This window comes from Myxocyprinus asiaticus, chromosome 46, assembly GCF_019703515.2.
Source record: "Myxocyprinus asiaticus isolate MX2 ecotype Aquarium Trade chromosome 46, UBuf_Myxa_2, whole genome shotgun sequence".
NCBI lineage: Eukaryota > Metazoa > Chordata > Actinopteri > Cypriniformes > Catostomidae > Myxocyprinus > Myxocyprinus asiaticus.
This window is the reverse complement of record NC_059389.1, coordinates 14,506,371-14,524,538: the sequence shown is the minus strand read 5'-3', so window position 1 is coordinate 14,524,538 and position 18,168 is coordinate 14,506,371. Positions and strand designations below refer to the sequence as shown.

The 18,168-nt window shown below is 38.2% G+C and overlaps 1 protein-coding gene and 1 long non-coding RNA gene across 6 annotated transcripts in view; one reads left to right on the top strand and one right to left on the bottom strand.

The window, feature by feature from the left end:
• Positions 1–206: 206 nt before the first annotated feature.
• Positions 207–6,383, bottom strand: LOC127436271 (uncharacterized). 2 transcript variants are annotated; one of them, XR_007896356.1, is made up of 4 exons: positions 6,252–6,383; positions 5,998–6,061; positions 2,852–3,032; positions 207–412 (listed from the first exon to the last, which is right to left on the bottom strand). It is a non-coding gene; the product is annotated as an uncharacterized LOC127436271 (long non-coding RNA). The 2 variants fall into 2 exon arrangements; XR_007896357.1 differs by lacking the exon at positions 5,998–6,061 and adding an exon at positions 5,912–5,959 and having other exon boundaries at positions 6,252–6,350.
• Positions 6,384–6,956: 573 nt separating this feature from the next.
• The window catches only part of LOC127436264 (POC1 centriolar protein homolog B-like), a 68,437-nt gene continuing 57,225 nt past the window's right edge, over positions 6,957–18,168 (top strand). For 2 of the 4 annotated variants that reach the window (XM_051690312.1, XM_051690310.1), the window contains exons 1-9: positions 6,957–7,084; positions 8,952–9,036; positions 9,099–9,270; positions 11,360–11,539; positions 12,894–13,001; positions 13,109–13,224; positions 13,310–13,443; positions 13,778–13,846; positions 15,163–15,315. In XM_051690312.1, coding sequence (XP_051546272.1) covers positions 7,070–7,084; positions 8,952–9,036; positions 9,099–9,270; positions 11,360–11,539; positions 12,894–13,001; positions 13,109–13,224; positions 13,310–13,443; positions 13,778–13,846; positions 15,163–15,315 — 1,032 coding nt within the window. In that variant the 5' untranslated portion in view covers positions 6,957–7,069. Of the gene's footprint in view, positions 7,085–7,570; positions 7,711–8,951; positions 9,037–9,098; positions 9,271–11,359; positions 11,540–12,893; positions 13,002–13,108; positions 13,225–13,309; positions 13,444–13,777; positions 13,847–15,162; positions 15,316–15,523; positions 15,602–18,168 lie in introns of those variants that run through there. The other 2 variants (XM_051690313.1, XM_051690311.1) reach the window with 2 other exon arrangements.

The window sequence follows — 18,168 nt, the reverse complement described above, 5'->3', positions numbered from 1 at the left end:
ATAATGGTCCCAGAATAGAACCCTGGGGCACACCGCAAGATAGGGGGGCTGTTGTAGAGGAAATATTACCTATATTTATGGAGAAATTCCTCTCTCTCAGATAGCAAGCAAACCACTCCAGAGCCAAAACCTGAATTCCAACCTGTGATAGATCTGAGTTTGTGGGCAATGGAGGAGTCAGGAGACAGCAAACAGTTGAGGTGAGTATTTATTTTCACTTCCACACACACAAGGGTAAATAAAACAGGCTCTCAGCAGCTGACTCAAATCAAAGGCTTCCAGTATCTCAAAAGAACTAAACAAATACAGTCTCTTAATATGATGTGGCCAGATACTCAGACACCACTTCCTTCTGCCACTCTCTCTCCCACTCCCGCTCTGGCGTGCCTTATAAGGTCTCCCTCTGCCATCACTATAATAAGAGACAGGTGTTAGAGTAATTACAACCCAGGTGACGAGCCTTACCGCTTTCCCTCTCCCACAGACAGGCAAATGACCACGTCCCCCATGCCACACAACCATACACACCAACCGGTTTAAAAGTATTTTGTGGTCAATCGTGTCAAATGCTGCACTCAGATCCAATAAAATCAAAACAGCACTTGGTCCTGAGTCAAGTGAGAGCAAAATGTCATTAGTGACCTTCAGAAGAGCAGATTCAGTACTATGTAAGGTTCTGAAACTAGACTGGTACTTATCAAAGATATTAAAATAATTCAATTATGAGTATAACTGTGAATAAACAACTTTCTCCAAAATATTTTAGATTAATGGCAACTTGGAGATAGGCATGTAATTGGTATATACAGTGGGATCGAGGTGCATTTCAAAATTCCAAGTTTAAAACTAGCTGGGACTACCCCATTTGCTAGAGAGATGTTAATAAGTCAGAGCTCATCATTTCAAAGACATCTTTGAAAAGACAAGCAGGCAGTACATCCATTTTACAACTTGAACACTTCATCTTAGAAACTAAATCAACAAGGTGGGATGAGGAGACTGGTTGAAAGCAAATTAGAGAGCTGAGTGGCTGGAATACCAGCGGTGAATAGAATTTTGCAGGTTGAATAGAGGCCTTCATTTCTTGGACTTTCTGAGTGAAAAATGTAAGAAATTTCTCACAGGTTTCAGTGGACACATCAGGACAGGCAACAGAAGCAGGGTGTAACACAGAGTAATTGGTCTTAAACAGCACTTTGGGCCTATTTGCATTCTCTGAGATTAATTTAGAGATGAAATTTGATTTGGCCATTTTCACAGATTTTTGGTAGTTATTTAAGCAAGTCCTTAAAATGTCACATGAAACCTGGAGTTTGTCTTTCTTCCACTTCCACTCAGCCTTTCTGCACTCTTGTCTGAGAGTGCGGGTGTAGTCATTTAACCAAGGCTTGACGGCACTCTTGCCCTTAACTCTCCTGGCCTTAACAGGAGCAACAAATTCTAAGGCAGAAGAACATGATTTATTAAAAACTTCAACCAGCACCTCAGTATCCAGACCAGTGAACAGAGAGTCTGAGAAATGGGCCTGGTAGTAGTCAGTAAATTGACCAGCAGAGGAATGAATGCCCCATGAGAAATATGAAGACTACGAGATAGTGGGTGGAGGAACTGAACAGACAGAGTTAAATACAATTGAATAGTGGTCAGAAATACCGTAAGACAAAACCAAATCAAGTGTGTGACCCAAGTTATGATTTGGATCAGATACAGATTGTAAAAAATTAAGGATTCTAAAAGGCATAAAACAATCCTTCACCAGAGGTTTGGATGGACAGGATAATGGAAGGGTAATCACTGGCATGATAAAAGTGAGAGAAAGGAATATTGTATTTATTTTATTCAGTCTAAACTTATAGAAATCTTGCCAAATTACCTCTTTTAGTAATCCTTCCTCATTTGCTGTTACAGACGCTCAATGCAGGACAATGTGTAAACACTAAAGCAACACAATTCTAGAAAATTTTGACTTAACGTTCTAACCAATTACATTTATAAAAATGAAGTTTACTTAATCAATTTGAGTTAGGACTACATGAATACTTTTTGTAGCATTGATGAAACTGGGTAGGGGATTTCCATTTCTCAGCATGCATTGCAGGTGACTGGATGAAGTGAACAAATGTTGAATTTAAGTGTTATTTTATGCATTTTTGAGTAAGCTAAGAATAGGAGGAGATTTGTTCATATTTAATGTTGTATTGTATTGGGATTTAAAAGGACTGGCACTTGTTCTTAGGTTGAGGATGGACTCACTTTCGGTGATGTTTGATTTGAGTGCTGCTGAGCTTTATAAGCAGTTGCTATCAAACTGACAGTGCAACAATTTCACTGTCATTACACTTGCTTGCCTGGCACATACTAATAGTTAATAAAATTAATCCAACTTCAGACAATTAATTAGATCTTATCTAGTTGGTCTGACAAAATGAATTTAAGTTTGTACAACTAGAACTAGAACAAGTCAGTTCAAACCAATTATTTTTTGTTGGATAAATGTAATATAATTGCGTGGAAAAGTTTTCCTCAATTTAATTAAGTTCATTGAACTTCTTTTTTTTTAAAGCAGTGCTGCACAAACCACAACACCTGCACAGCCCTGGAAAGAACTGTGAAGTTTATTAAAGATTGTGTTGATATCGCTGCAGATGCCAGGTTCTTTGGATCACTGCAAAAGATGAGGCACAGATCACTCTCCTGAAGGAGCTCTCTGAACAAGGACATCTTGGGGTAGTCTCATGTCAAGACCAGACATAATTTGATTTTTTTTTTTTAAAGATTTGCTACAATAAAAGGTGTCACTTGAATATTACTAGAATTATTTAAAATGTTTTAATGTAATATGAAGTGTTACCATATATTTGTCCCAATGTTCAGCTGGATTTCTAGAGGAAGCCCATTCGTGAGTCCTTGCCTGTGGATGTTTGTGTACCCTTCAACAGTCTCCATGCTGTCAGAGCTTTCCTGGCATGCAATCACATTAATTATCAAGTTATGACTGAGGATGTCCAGGTAGGACTATTTCAAAGCTTTGCCTGAAAAAAATGAATACAAATCATTTAACTTTTGATTGTCACAATCATACAATCATCATAGATTTTAGACAACAGTCTTAACAGTATCATACAAATATCATACAATACCTTTTTATTGAAATAATGCTGTTATAGCATCAATCTTTTTTTAATCATGGACCCAGTTTACATTAGGTGTCATTAACTACTATGTACTTAAGCATTTGATACAATGTACTTATTTTGTGCATACTGTGCATGTTGTTGCATTGTACATACATTTAAGGCACCTGCATTAAATTACATCTGTAGTTACATTGTTAACCTTACCTCTAACCTTAACCTAACTCTTACCCAGTGTTGGGGAGTAACGGGAATACGTATTTAAAATACAAAATATAAGTAACTGTATTCCACTACAGTTACAATTTAAATCAGTGGTAATTAGAATACAGTTACATTCAAAAAGTATTTTGATTACTGAAGAGATTACTTTGCATTTTATTGTCATTTGTTTCATTTAATATTTAGTCCTTTCAGATGGAAAACATTTACACATATAAATGATGCGATCCAAAGTGCATTTGAACAGCGGTGAAACACTTTCTTATGATGTGTTACATTCATACGAGCAGACTGAGAAGTTTGAAGTAAGTTTGGAGCAGAGAAAATAGAAATAAACCTTGTGTAAATAATCATCTTTACGCTAAGCTAAAATGCTATTTCAAGCCATTTTACATGCACATGTTACCAGTAAGACCTTTAATATTAGGGCAAAAATCATATTCTTGATAAAAAACATTTTTATTGTTTTCCTGTAAAAATATCCCAAAATCCTTAAAACAAGATCAATTTGATTGATCTTGTTTTAGAAACAACACTGCATAAGATATTTAGGTTTTTCAGAGAATATATTTTTAACATGTGTATTTTGTCTTACTGTACTGGCAGAGTTTTTATAGTCAAAACAAGTGAAAAAATCTACCAGTGCTGAAGAAGTAATCCAAAGTATTTAGAATACGTTACTGACCTTGAGTAATCTAACGGAATACGTTAAAAATTATATTTTACAGCATGTATTCTGTAATCTGTAGTGGAATACATTTCAAAAGTAACCCTCCCAACCCTGCCCTTACCATACACCTACTTGTATCTCAACCTCAGTAGCAGCAAATTTGAATATTGTGAGAATTTTGCAGAACAACATGTAGTTACACAATAAATACATTGTATTGTCTGTATTTTAATGTTAGTACATAGTAGTTAAAGAATTAGTTCACCCAAAAAAGATAATTCTCTCATGATTTCAGATCTGGTGACCGGGAAGCCTACAGTTTATCCAGGGCCAATATGAAGAGGGGAATTAAAGCAGCCAAACACAATTACAAACTGCGGATTGAGGACAAATTTAAGAACAATAACCTCCAACATATGTGGACAGGTATCCATGCCCTCACAGATTACAAACCGGCGAACAGCACCCCCCCAACCAGTAATGCCACCTTCCCAGACAAACTGAACACCTTTTATGCTCCCTTTGATCATGGAAACACAGAACCACCCATAAAAGCTGAGCTCCCACCTGATGATCTGCCGCTCACATTTTCCACCAGTGACGTGTGCTCCACCCTGAGCGGAGTGAATGCACATAAAGCTGCTGGCCCTGATGGCATCCCTGGCCGAGTGCTCAGGGCCTGCGCAGAACAGCTGGCAGATGTCTTCACCAACATTTTCAACCTCTCCTTGGCCCAGGCCATTGTCCCCACCTGCTTCAAAACAGCCACCATTGTACCAGTACCAAAACATGCTGCTGCAGTGGCCCTCAACGATGTCCGCCCCATTGCTCTTACTCCCATCATCGCTAAGTGTTTTGAGAGGCTGGTCCTCTCCCACCTGAAAACATGCCTGCCCCCTAACACTGGACCCATATCAGTTCGCCAACTGGTCAACTTTTGAGTTAGGACTACATGAATACTTTTTGTAGCATTGATGAAACTGGGTAGGGGAAACTGGTCAACAGGTCAACTGAGGATGCTATCGCCTCAGTTCTTCACTCCGCCCTGACTCACTTGGAGAAAAACAACACATATGTCAGGATGCTATTCATTGATTTCAGTTCTGCCTTCAATACTGTGATCCCATCCAAGCTGATCTCCAAGCTCACTGATCTTGGCATCAGCCCCTTCCTCTGCAACTGGACCTTGGACTTGGACAAAATAATTTACTCACCCTCATGCCATCCCAGATGTGTATGACTTTCTTTCTTCGACTGAACACAAACAAAGATTTTTGTTTGACAAGAGACAAGAGTACTTCAAATGATGCAAAGGAGAATAATCTTTCTGCTTTTTACTAGTATAATCTCTTACCTGGATCCTGAGCGTTACCATTTTTCACCTCATTGTCATTTAAAGACACAGTTTAAATTCACTCCCAAAATATCAAACTCCATTCTGATAACAGCTAGACACTCTAAACGTATCTTCAATGAGGCAACTCCTGATACAGAGTCCAGCCTAACAAGTAACTAAAAAAAAAAAAAAAATAACTAAAAAAAAAACCCCACTGTAGGATGCCAAGTGACACTGCTGGATGAGGTTATGCCTCTTAGCTCCACTACAGACAACAGCCTGACTGAGGAATTATTGTAATCTACAGTGCAAACCACCATCCTCTGTTTATGTAGCCAAAAGAAGGAACAAGCATTGCTTATCCCTGAGAAACCAGAGAGATCAACCTGTAACTAAATGACCAAATGTGGACAAAGTTGCCTTTCTTATCAAGGAAGTTAATATACTGTAATTAGGACAAGGCATCTTCTGTTATTACAACAAGTGTATTTGAAGGCACAATATTCTTAAGTAAAACTCACAGTTACATTATAGTGCAGGATGACTTACTTTTTCTTGCCTCCTCTAGTCTCTCCATGTACTTTGTCAGACTGCAACCTAGCCAAAAAAAAAAAAAAAAGAAAAAGAAAGGATACCTGTATCAAGCCGTGTTTTTACATGTTGAAATTTGGTGTTCTGTGGAATCCTCTTCTTCAAGTACTGAGAATAAAAACAGACAGGCAAGCCACAGAACTGATTAACACTAATACATTGATAAATACATTGTACAACTCTGACAAACACTTCCCTGAGCTAGCTTTCACAATATTGTAAACTACAAACTGCATTACACATTATATTTGCAAACTGCATTACACATTATATATAGCAGAAAAATGAAAACACTGACCTCAAAATCTCCAATTGCCCGTTTCACCGACATCTTCCAGCAGCACGGCGGCTAACGTTAGCCACCAAAATCAAAACTCAGAGAGTCGCCTCTTTGAACAACGAATTTGCTGATTGGACGGTTGATTTGTTTATCCAATCGGTGACGCTTTTCTTACGACGTCAATGTTGAGTCCTATGATCTTAGGTTTGGGAATGTTGCTAAGCAACGTCGATATTTCCAATGCAGGGTTAATCCACCTGCAGCTCTGCAGTGACATAGATAGCCGGTTTCGACGTGTTAATTACATATGAAGTGATTTTACAGCCCAAAATGTATTTTTTCTAGTAATTAGTGAGGATTATTTTCGTTTGAATATATTTTATTGTAACATTTGGACGAGTTGCATAAGTGCACAGCGAGTATAATCCTTTTCTAGTCAAGCGTGCAAATTTTAGTTCTAATCCCAATATACCTTCTGTTGCATTTTTACCGCCGAACGGTTTCCATTGATTACAATGATTAAAAAAATATTATTATTATTTTTTTACCCCCGGTGTATATCAGTGCTTTGTCAACCTAACTATTTTATGGAACTTCCTTAAAAGATGTGAATGCACGTGAATAATTAGATTCTAACGGGATTTTCAGGAAATGTTTTCGCATTTTAGGTCTCCGCTGATTCGATGATTCGGGATGTGATTAGTTTAGTCTTAGTAACACGCGGCTTGTTTGACAGATGGGAAGTGGCTCAACATGAAGGAGTTCAACTTGTTTACTTTTAAGAACAAGAACAAATCCCCACAAATGCAAGCACTTTTAAGACCTTTTCCGTAATAATGGCTTCTGTAATGGTAAGAGGACATAGTAGAGATATTTTAAAGAGCAAACGTGAACATTATTTATTAGTTTTAGCTAGCTTTTAGTTTTATTCGTTCTTTGCGACACTGCTAATGTGGCGAAAAGTGTGGTGAGTGAGGGTACGTTTACACAACAACGATGTACTAAAAACGGAAAAGTTTCGCGTACAGACGACAACGTTGTCAAAACGATCCCCGTTCACACGGATCCGCGAAAACGACTAAAAACGCTGTATTGTGCATGCCAGGCCAGTAGTTGCGATGCAACTTTGTAAAGAAACACTACGCGCCTGCGCACATAAGCATTCTTCCACAGAGCGGTGAATGAAGATGGCAGAAGCATCGAGCAGTTTTGTCTGGAGAGACGATGAGGTTGCATTTTTCCTACAATTACTTTGCTGGAGAAGCGTCAATAAACTCAAAATCTTGAGCGGCACAAACACAGTCCTGTAGTCCGCCATTGTAGTTTTGAATGTCTCGCGCGTTGTTTTGAAGTACTCGCACGCATACCTATAGACTGAACTCTCAAGATTATTCAATAAACTCTGTTCATTTTTACCATCACTTCGTCTCCTGCCTTCTTCTGTATTCCCCCTGCTGACTCTTGGGCTGGTAGGAGAGTAAGTTAACATAAGCTGTTGATGTTGACTGGTTTTGGATATCAGACAGAACTCTGATACATGGATATCTTCTGATGGAGAGAGAAGTCTTGTGTACTCTGGATCTAACATGCATTTTCACTGCCTCATGTTTTCATATTTTAAGCATATAATTGAATACATGGAGGAGGGGGGAGCAAGTAAAGAGAATGACTACCACCCCTGGAGTCACGAGTTCAAATCCAGGGCGTGCTGAGTGACTCCAGCCAGGTCCCCCAAGCAACCAAATTGGCCCGGTTGCGTGGTCGTTATAATGTGGTTCTCCCTCTCGGTGGGGCGCATGGTGAGTTGTGCGTGGATGCCGCTGAGAATAGCGTGAAGCCTCCACAGGCGCTACGTCTCCGCAGTAATGCGCTCAACAAGCCACGTGAAAAGAGGCGCAGATTGATGTTCTCAGACACAGAGGCAACTGAGATTCGTCCTCCGCCACCGGATTGAGGCGAGCCACTACGCCACAAACGAGGACTTAGTGTGAATTGGGAATTGGGCATTCCAAATTGGGGAGAAAAAGGGGTGGAAAATAAAATTTTTTTGAATATGGGTAACCTGGGACAAAGCTTAAATTGGGACAGTTAAGTTTGATCCCAGTTGATCCCATGTATTGCCTTAAAGAGTTAAAAAAATTATTACTAAACTAATCTTTGGGAAGTAAACAATTATCTTTTTGAGATTTTAAGTTGAAGATTTTACATCAGGATGTGTGGAAGTGCTCATTTCACAATAATTTCATAAAAATTCATTCCCAAAAATTTTGTAATATTTTCCATAGAATCATTTTTTCCTCTGTTCCACTTTACCAGTACTGCCTGAAAAAAATCTGGGATTTGGTCTAAAGGGGGTCTTTTTCCCAGTATTGAGTATTTCCTCATTTTTGCTTTTGATTTAGGTAGGAGACATCCCTTTCTATGAAGGTATAATGGCATTTGGATCATAATTCAAAGTGCCAAGAAAGTGACATATCCAAAAGTGTCCCACTTTGCCATGTGTGTCAAAAACGAAAATTAATTTGAGGTCGTTTTAGTTTCATTTTAGTTAGTTTTGGAGTTTTGTCCAATCATTTCAGTTTTTATTTTTATTTCAGTTAATGAAAATGTTTAATTCAATTTAGTTAACGATAATAACACTGCATCATTGCACATTGTCCAAAATGAGATTTATTTGAAACAGTGAGGTCTTATCCTTTATGATGCCATACTTTTCAGGAGGATCCCACCCTTCATGGACATTTTAAAGGACATAAAGATGTTGTTACCAGTGCCGACTTCAGCCCCAATAATAAACAGCTGGGTATGTCAAATATCTCTTCTCTTCTCTTCTCTTCTCTTCTCTAACAGTATCTTTTCTTGCAGGTACTGGTTCCTGTGACAAGACCTTGATGATCTGGAACCTCACTCCCAAAGCCAGGGGATTCAGGTTTGTGGGTCATACAGATGTCATTACAGGGGTTAATTTTTCTCCAAGTGGTTCTTTGGTAGCATCTTCATCCAGAGATCATACGGTTCGACTGTGGACACCCAACATGTAAGTGAGAACGGATGTCCTCTCTCAAGCTTTCCATTGTTTTTGCTGTTATGTGTTTATTATGTGTTAAGGCCAGGCAAGGCAAGTTTATTTATATAGCACATTTCATACACAATGGCAATTCAAAGTGCTTTACATATACATTTTAAAGAAAATACAAGATACATAAAGAAAACAAAAACAATTAAGAACATGAAATAAGAATAAAAAGTAATACACACATTGAGAAAAAGTTATATAAAAATAAAATAAAAAGAATAAAATAGCATAAAAATCAGGAGAACAGGTATTAAAGGAATAGTTCATCCAAAAATGAAAATTTGCTGATAATTTACTTACCCTCAGGCCATCCAAGATATATCTGAGTTTCTTTCTTCATCAAAACAGAATTTAAGACTTTTAGGATTTCATTTCAGGCCTCTTCCTTTAAACAATGCAAGTGAATGTCCTCCATTTTTTGACGGTCCAAAATGCATATTTAGGGTGCATCAAAATAATCCACACGACTCCAGTTGACAAATAAAATTCTTCTGACCCAAACGATTGATTATTTTTTAGAAACAAAACAATATTGATATACTTTTTAACTACAAATGTTAGCTTCCGTACATCTCTGTGATGTGCGCTCATGAGAGGGATGACGTAAGCTCGTTGGTAAGGTCACAAGTCACGTGGAGGAGGCAGGAAGCGCGTCATTGTTTACAAGAGAAGGAGCGCTGTACAATTGTCTTTGCTGTAGATTTGTGTTTGTATAAGTGTATTGTTCAAAATGGTCATTTGGCGTGTGTATCCTGGATGCTTCAACCTTCAGAAACCCCAAAGAAAATGCACGCCGGGAAAAATATTAACTTTTCATCGATTGCCTATACATGATCATGAGCGATTGAAGCTCTGGCTTATCGCACTGAAACTGGATATCAGTACACCCCTACATTCTCTCAAATATTGGAGGGTGTGCAGTGAACATTTTACCCCTGTGGATTTCAGACCATCAAAAGAAACAAAGGGTCGATATCTGAATTCATCGACTGTTCCCGTGCTGTTTTTCCAGCGAATTCAGGTATGTGTGAAAACTTTGTCATTGTCACGCCTCCCTCAGCTCTCTGCTCCTCATCACCCGATTTCTAATTCACCACACCTGCAATCAAATCACTCGCTCATCACTGCCTGCATAAATAAGTTTGTGAAGCTTCTCTTCTGTGTGTTATCACCTATACCATTGATCTCACTGTGTAAACCCTGTAAATCCTGTGAATCTCAGTAAACGCTCTCGCACTTGGTTTCACTAACTACAACTTGTATGGCTTGAATTCCTGACAGTCATATAGCCTATATATTTCTGCTAAAGAAAAAGCACAAGTAGATAATGCAACGGCATTGCTCCGAAAAAAAATATGGTTATTTACTGCAGTAATGTTTTTTAAATTATTATTATTTGGAAATGAATTTATTTTTTATTTTTTATTTTTTTATATATTGTTTTGAAATTGTTTTGGACTCTTTTGGTTTGTGAACAGCATTTGTCTGTGGTCTGTGCAAGTTTCTCATGTAAACAATGACGCGCTTCCTGCATCCTCCATGTGATGCGTGACCTTACCAACGAGCTTACGTCATCCCTATCATGAGCGCACATCACAGAGACATACAGAAGTGAACATTTGTAGTTAAAAAGTATATAAGTATTGTTTTGTTTCTAAAAATAATCAATTGTTTGCATTCAGAAGAACTTTATTTGTCGACTGGAGTCGTGTGGATTATTTTGATGCACCCTAAATATGCATTTTGGACCGTCAAAAAATGGAGGACATTCACTTGCATTGTTTAGAGGAGGAGGCCTGAAGTGAAATCCTTAAATTCTGTTTTGATGAAGAAAGAAATTCAGATACATCTTGGATGGCCTGAGGATGTGTAAATTATCAGCAAATTTTCATTTTTGGGTGAACTATTCCTTTAAGAGCATGACATTAGCGAATTGAAAAAGCAGAGAACATGAAAAGATCCAAATCATTATTGAATTTCTTTTCCTTTAATTTTAGTCTCAAAGGCAGATCTCAGTGTACCCATGATCAACTGTATGTGTGATTAACAGAAAGGGAGAGTCAACAGTGTTCAAAGCTCACACGGCAAGCGTTCGAAGTGTTCATTTCTCCAGTGATGGCCAAAGGCTAGTCACGGCTTCAGATGACAAATCTGTGAAAGTGTGGGGTGTTGAACGGAAGAAATTCCTCTATTCTCTTAACCAGCACACCAACTGGGTTCGCTGTGCAAGGTACAAGTCTATGTGTGTAATATATACACTGGCGGCCAAAAGTTTGGAATAATGTACAGATTTTTGAATTTGTTAAGAAATTGGTAGTTTCATTCACCAAAGTGGCATTCAACTGATCACAATGTAAAGTCAGGACATTAATAATGTGAAAAATTACTATTACAATTTGAATTTTTTTTTCAGAACTACTTCAAAGTGTTCTTATTAAAAAAATCCTCCATGTGCAGCAATGACAGCTTTGCAGGTCCTCGGCATTCTAGCTGTCAGTTTGTCCTGATACTCAGTTGACATTGCATCCCACGCTTCCTGTAGCACTTGTCGGGCGCTTCTCACGCACCTTACAGTCTAGCTGATCCCACAAAAGCTCAATGGGGTTAAGATCCATAACACCATAACACTCTTCCAATTATCTGTTGTCCAATGTCTGTGTTTCTTTGCCCACTCTAACCTTTTCTTTTTGTTTCAAAAGTGGCTTTTTCTTTGCAGTTCTTCCCATAAGGCCTGCACTCCTGAGTCTTCTCTTTACTGTTGTACATGAAACTGGGGTTGAGCGGGTAGAATTCAATGAAGCTGTCAGCTGAGGACATGTGAGGCATCTGTTTCTCAAACTAGAGACTCTGATGTACTTATCCTCTTGTTTAGTTGTACATCTGGCCTTCCACATCTCTTTCTGTCCTTGTTAGAGCCAGTTGTCCTTTGTCTTTGAAGACTGTAGTGTACACCTTTGTATGAAATCTTCAGTTTTTTGGCAATTTCAAGCATTGTATAGCATTCATTCCTCAAAATAGTGATTGACTGATGAGTTTCTAGAGAAAGCTGTTTCTTTTTTGCCATTTTTGACCTAATATTGACCTTAAGACATGCCAGTCTATTGCATACTGTGGCAAGTCAAAAACAAACACAAAGACAATGTTAAGCTTCATTTAACAAGCCAAATAGCTTTCAACTGTGTTTGATATAATGGCAAGTGATTTTCTAGTACCAAATTAGCAATTTAGCATGATTACTCAAGGATAAGGTGTTGGAGTGATGGCTGCTGGAAATGGGGCCTGTCTAGATTTGATCAAAAATGACTTTTTTTAAATAGTTATGGTGCAGTTTTTTATATCAGTAATGTCCTGACTATACTTTGTGATCAGTTGAATGCCACTTTGGTGAATAAGTACCAATTTCCTTCCGAAACAGCAAAATCTGTACATTATTCCAAACATTTGACCACCAGTGTGTGTATATATATATATATAATATATATATATTTGTTTTGTGCTGGTTTTTGATTAAACCGATGGTGGAAAATTTTTTATTTGATATAAAGTGGTATTTCTCTCACTGCCAGTGTGTCTGTGCCTGTCAGGTTTTCACCAGACGGTCGTCTCGTTGCTTCCTGTGGTGATGACAGGACAGTTCGCCTCTGGGATACATCCGCACGTCAGTGCATCAACATTTTCACAGACTACGGCGGGTGATAATTTATTTAGTGTTGCTAGTGAGATCTTTTTGAGTTTGATAAATTAGTTTTAATTTTTTGGGTGCCACCGAGTTTACTGGCATTTTAAACTGTATTTTTAGGTCAGCAACGTTTGTGGACTTCAATTCTAGCGGTACATGCATTGCATCATCAGGAGCGGACAACACTTTAAAAATCTGGGATATTCGTACAAACAAACTATTTCAGCATTACAGAGGTAATAGAATATATAATGAGAGGGTTTTGCACCCCAAAAGATTGTTTATAGTTGAATACAATTTGTTCTCACTTCTGACTTGCAGTTCATAGTGCAGGAGTGAACAGCTTTTCCTTCCATCCATCGGGAAACTATCTGATCAGTGGCTCCAGTGACAGCACAGTAAAGGTCTTGGATCTTCTGGAGGGAAGGCTCATCTACACCCTCCATGGCCACAAGGTGTCTCCCTCTTGTTAACAATTACTGTATGTAGAATTTGAATCTAAGCTTGAACACTTAATTATGTGTGTATTTTGCAACATAGACCTGGGGTGCTTCTCATTTCTGAAATTGTCCATCCTCGTTTACTTTCCTTGCTTCCTAGCTTAGGAAACGAGGAACGGATGCAAGGAAAGTAAAGGAGGGCGGAGGAATCGAAGCAAGATATTTTTGTAAAATGAAATGCCCATCACTTCAGAGTGCCGTGTCTGTGCAGCTGCATTACATCAGATAATATATAAATGTTAATGTTTATATTAAAACATTAAAAAAAAAGTTAGTTTTTTGCTTTCAGGGTCCAGTGTTGGCTGTGGCTTTTTCTCAAGAGGGAGATCTGTTTGCATCAGGGGGTGCTGATTCTCAGGTAAGCAGAGATTATATTCATCATAAAAAAATAGAGGTATCGCCAGTTTACTTAAAGGCGCATATGCATTAGTTTGACCTGAAATATACAGTTTGTTGCATGACATGAGCTAAAGAAGAAAATTGTAGGATACCATTGTCAAATTTGATTTTTGATTTGAAAAATGTTATTGAAACATAATCTTGACAGTTTTGGAGATTTTGGTCTTTCCCCAAATAGATAAAGCCAAATTTGGATACCTATTGCCTGTATAGAAAAAAAAAAAAACTGCCCGGGAACATTTCCAAGACGGCCACCAAGTGAACTGACTTGCCTTAACCTCCTGAGACCCGAGCGTGACTGCTGTGTGCATTTTCCATTTCCCTTTTTGATTTGTAACTAGTAGCCCCTAATAAACAAGCAAAAAAAAAAAAAAAAAAAACATTCTAGAGCAAATAGTTTTCCTAAAAACTAAAGGCAACATATGTGGAAATTTTAATCCAGGAGTGTTGGTTATTCATGTTTTTGAGATGTTATAGTCATTACATCAGAAATTTGCATAATTCTGATTCAAAGTAATGGCCAGCATCATCCAGTCATTGCCAACCATGTTAAAATAAAATTATACATTATACATTCTGAATCTACATACTGATTACCATTGTCCCATGTCTGGTTCAAACATCATCTGCAGCTTGAAGCTATAGGATGCTCCCTTGCTCTGTATTTAGTGAATGACTTAACCTCCAATGTGCTGTCTGTCTGCACTGGTCTCAGAATAGTTCGAAATGCACCTTATTTTCATCCTAACTCCATATAAAGCCTCTGAAAGCAACATTTTTCAGCTTTTGGGTGAACCCATTGATTGTCAGTGTGATAATGCACAGTAAATATAGGATTTCTAAGTAAAAAAATGCATTTAAGTACACATTAGTGTACATTGTGTTTAGCAGCGTGGCATTTCGCGATAAATCGCTCACATTTTAAAAATGGAACTACAAACTCTAATCTTTTGACTCAAACAGGTTTCAATGTAAAAACATAATTAGGTTTCTTAACAGATGTAGGTTTATTAGCTTTTCTCCAAAAGACAAACTCTGCTGTGGTCAGCACCATGTTATTTTGCCACATGACTCCGTGCATTGAAAGTTCAACCCTTTACTGACAGCACAGAATCTCCTGAACTAAGATCATTCGGTTTAAAAGAATTTAAATTATGCATGGTGTATAGCAAAGCTAAAATACAATTATGTGTACGCGGGGTCGCACAAGGTTAAAGGGACTTTGGTTACTCAGGTTTATGTCACTCATTTGGATGCTGATCATTTGATTTTCAGGTCCTGATGTGGAAGACCAACTTTGATTCGCTGAAATACAGAGATTTGTTAAGTAGGCACAGCAAGCGAGTCACTCCAGATCCCCTTCCACACCTGATAGACATTTACCCTCGATCACCTCACCAACTCTCTGCCCAGAACGGCACAATAGAGGTCAGAGCTCACAACTGCACTGGCACCACAATACCCAATGTCCCTTATGGATCAATACTCTATGTGAGAATTCAGGCTTGTTAGTGCGACCTCAATGTTGTTTACACATTTATGTCAATAGGTTTGCTCTGTGACGTAGCAGCCCACACTGGTTTCAGTTATGTTATTTGATACATTGATTTCTTCACTAAGCGTAACAAAACCCATTGTTAACCCCATTGTTGCTGATACTCAGTCTGGAGATCGTCAAGTGGTAGAAGTAGGGCGGGTTTTCTTCTCAAAAGCGGTAAGATCTGATCGCTCAGTTTAACACTTAAAAATCAAGACAAAATTCTTCTCTGCTGGATATTTAGGCATTAAAAATGTGTTTACCTGCTGGTTATTGCATTGCAGCCAAATTGAAAAAGCTGTATTCAATTCAGTTAAATTTACCAGTATTTGTATAGTGCTTTTCATATTACATATTGTCCCATTCCCAAAACAGTTTTGCAAAGAATAGAGTTGTGACTTCGATACCAAGGTTAAGGTGACTTGGGTAAAACTTTGGTGACTTTGGTACCTTACAAAGCAAGATAAAGATTACTTTGGTAAGGAAAACCTACACACATGCATGAATTGAACAAAGTAGCTACTGTGGGGAGCATATAATATTTATCTGAGTAGTCATAAAATGAAAGTCATGTGGCAGAAAAAATGCACACAACCTAGATAAAACAATTGTCTCAGATGTGTGACAATGTGGCAAATCCAGGGCTGAAACAAAATGAAGTCAGAATTTTTCAGTCCAGCCACTTGGGGGCAATATATATCAGCTAATGTTTAAAAATTACAAAGGAGCCCTCTTTGAAAAGCATATACTGTACCTGCAGTCAGCTGTCTCACGTTGTTCTTTCAAAAAAATCACTGCTTGTCTCATCATCTTTTATTTAGTATATTACCAGATTAATATGGTTTTGTGTACTCAGTCCACTTCTGTTCAATTGCAAGTGTTGTGCATCGTATTGAAAATGATCATTGTGGACTGAGCACAGGATGACCATTATTGTGGCAGGTCATCGTTTTCAGCCAAGATGGTTACAAAACAGAAAACACACAAAGCATCTTTTCCATATTTACTGTTTAATTAATACATCGCAACATCGTATGTGTGATAACTGTGGGCCTTATTCTAATCCGATCTAATAATTATGTGAATGTTCTTTATGCTCCCGTGCAAACTGCTGCATTTTCTGCTTTATAAGCAGATTGAGGAAATGCTGTGAGAAGGCACACAACAGACTGTTGGTGCCTTGCATGTTTACAGGATGTCTATTTCTCTGGCTCTTTCTATCCCTCTCTTTCGTTTTTTTTTTTTTTTTTTTAACTCTTGGGTTCTAGCTATGTGGAGCTGCTTGAGCGTGAAAGCAAAAACACACCGAACACACACACACATGCACGTGCCTAAAGCTGGGCTCTGATGTGACCTCACTTTGCTGCTGGAGCCACAGCCTAATAATAGACTCCTCCACACTATGACTTTAGCTCTCTCTCTCCCTCTATTCCATTTTGTCCATTCTGTATGTTACACACTGTACTGCATTAAGAACCTCCCCCAAGCATACTTAGACACACACGCTCAGTCTTTTTCATTCAGACTGATCCACACATATTATCCCTCAAATCTTTAGCTAGATCTACTAGATCTTTAAATAAATTGTTCATCCTCTTGTCATTCCAGACCCATATGACTTTCTTTCTTCCATGCAGGGGCGGACTGGGAAGAAAATTCGGTCTGGGATTTTATATAGAAACTGTCCCAAAAGGGAGGGGTGGTGGGGGGTTGCTGTCCTTTTCTGCATATCGCGGCACCGTTTTGTGGCATGTTCTGCATAACGCGGCGGCCCCATTTCGCGGCCGGCCCACCGGGAAAAGTCCCAGTTCTCCCAGTGGCCAGTCCGCCACTGCTTCCATGCAAAACAAAAGGAGACAGTTTGTACAGTGTTCTGCTGCTTTTAAGAAATGTTACTCTTTTCCAAATAATTACAATAAATGGGCACTGGACCTTTACTACATTTTATTGATAGACATAGTAGTAGAGAGCGAGAGGGTTCAAAAGAAGTTATATGCATATGTGGCATAATGTCCTTACTTTTCTTTAAAAAAAGCAACAGTGGAGGTTTACAGTGAGGCACTTAGAATGGAAGTGAGTGTGGCCAATTTTTGGAGGGTTTAAATGCAGAAATGTAAAACTTATATTTTTATAAAAGCACTTACATTAATTCTTCTGTTAAAACATGTATTATTTTAACTGTAACGTTGTTTTAAATTGTCATTTTTATAGTCATTTTATGGTTTTAGGATTTGTTGACATTACATCGTGATGGCAGTGAAGTTGTAAAATTGGCTATAGTGATTTTATCACATTAAAATCATGTTTACATGCATATTGTTCATGTCTTGTGGCTATACTTTTGGAAAAAGTGAGCATTTTAATGTTCAAAATTTGGCCCCCATTCTCTTCCATTGTAAGTTCCTCACTCTATCCCAAGTTTTTCCTTTTTTTAAAGCAGGCAATCAAAAATAAATTTTTGTGGTAATCAGTATTATGTCACAAATGCTGTCGATTGAGCTTAACTTGTATTGAACCCGGAATATTCCTTTAAGGGAGAGGAGAGCAGGATGGAAACATGACCAGGACAGGACTTGAAACCCAGGTCTCCCATGATCACCACAACTCAATATATTCAAGCACTCACACTGACCACCACTAAGATGAGCACTGGAGTTGTTTTTAAGCTTCAGAAAGGACACAAAAGCACTATGGAGTTATCATAAAAGTGGTCCATACCACTTGTATGTGATACTGTATATATT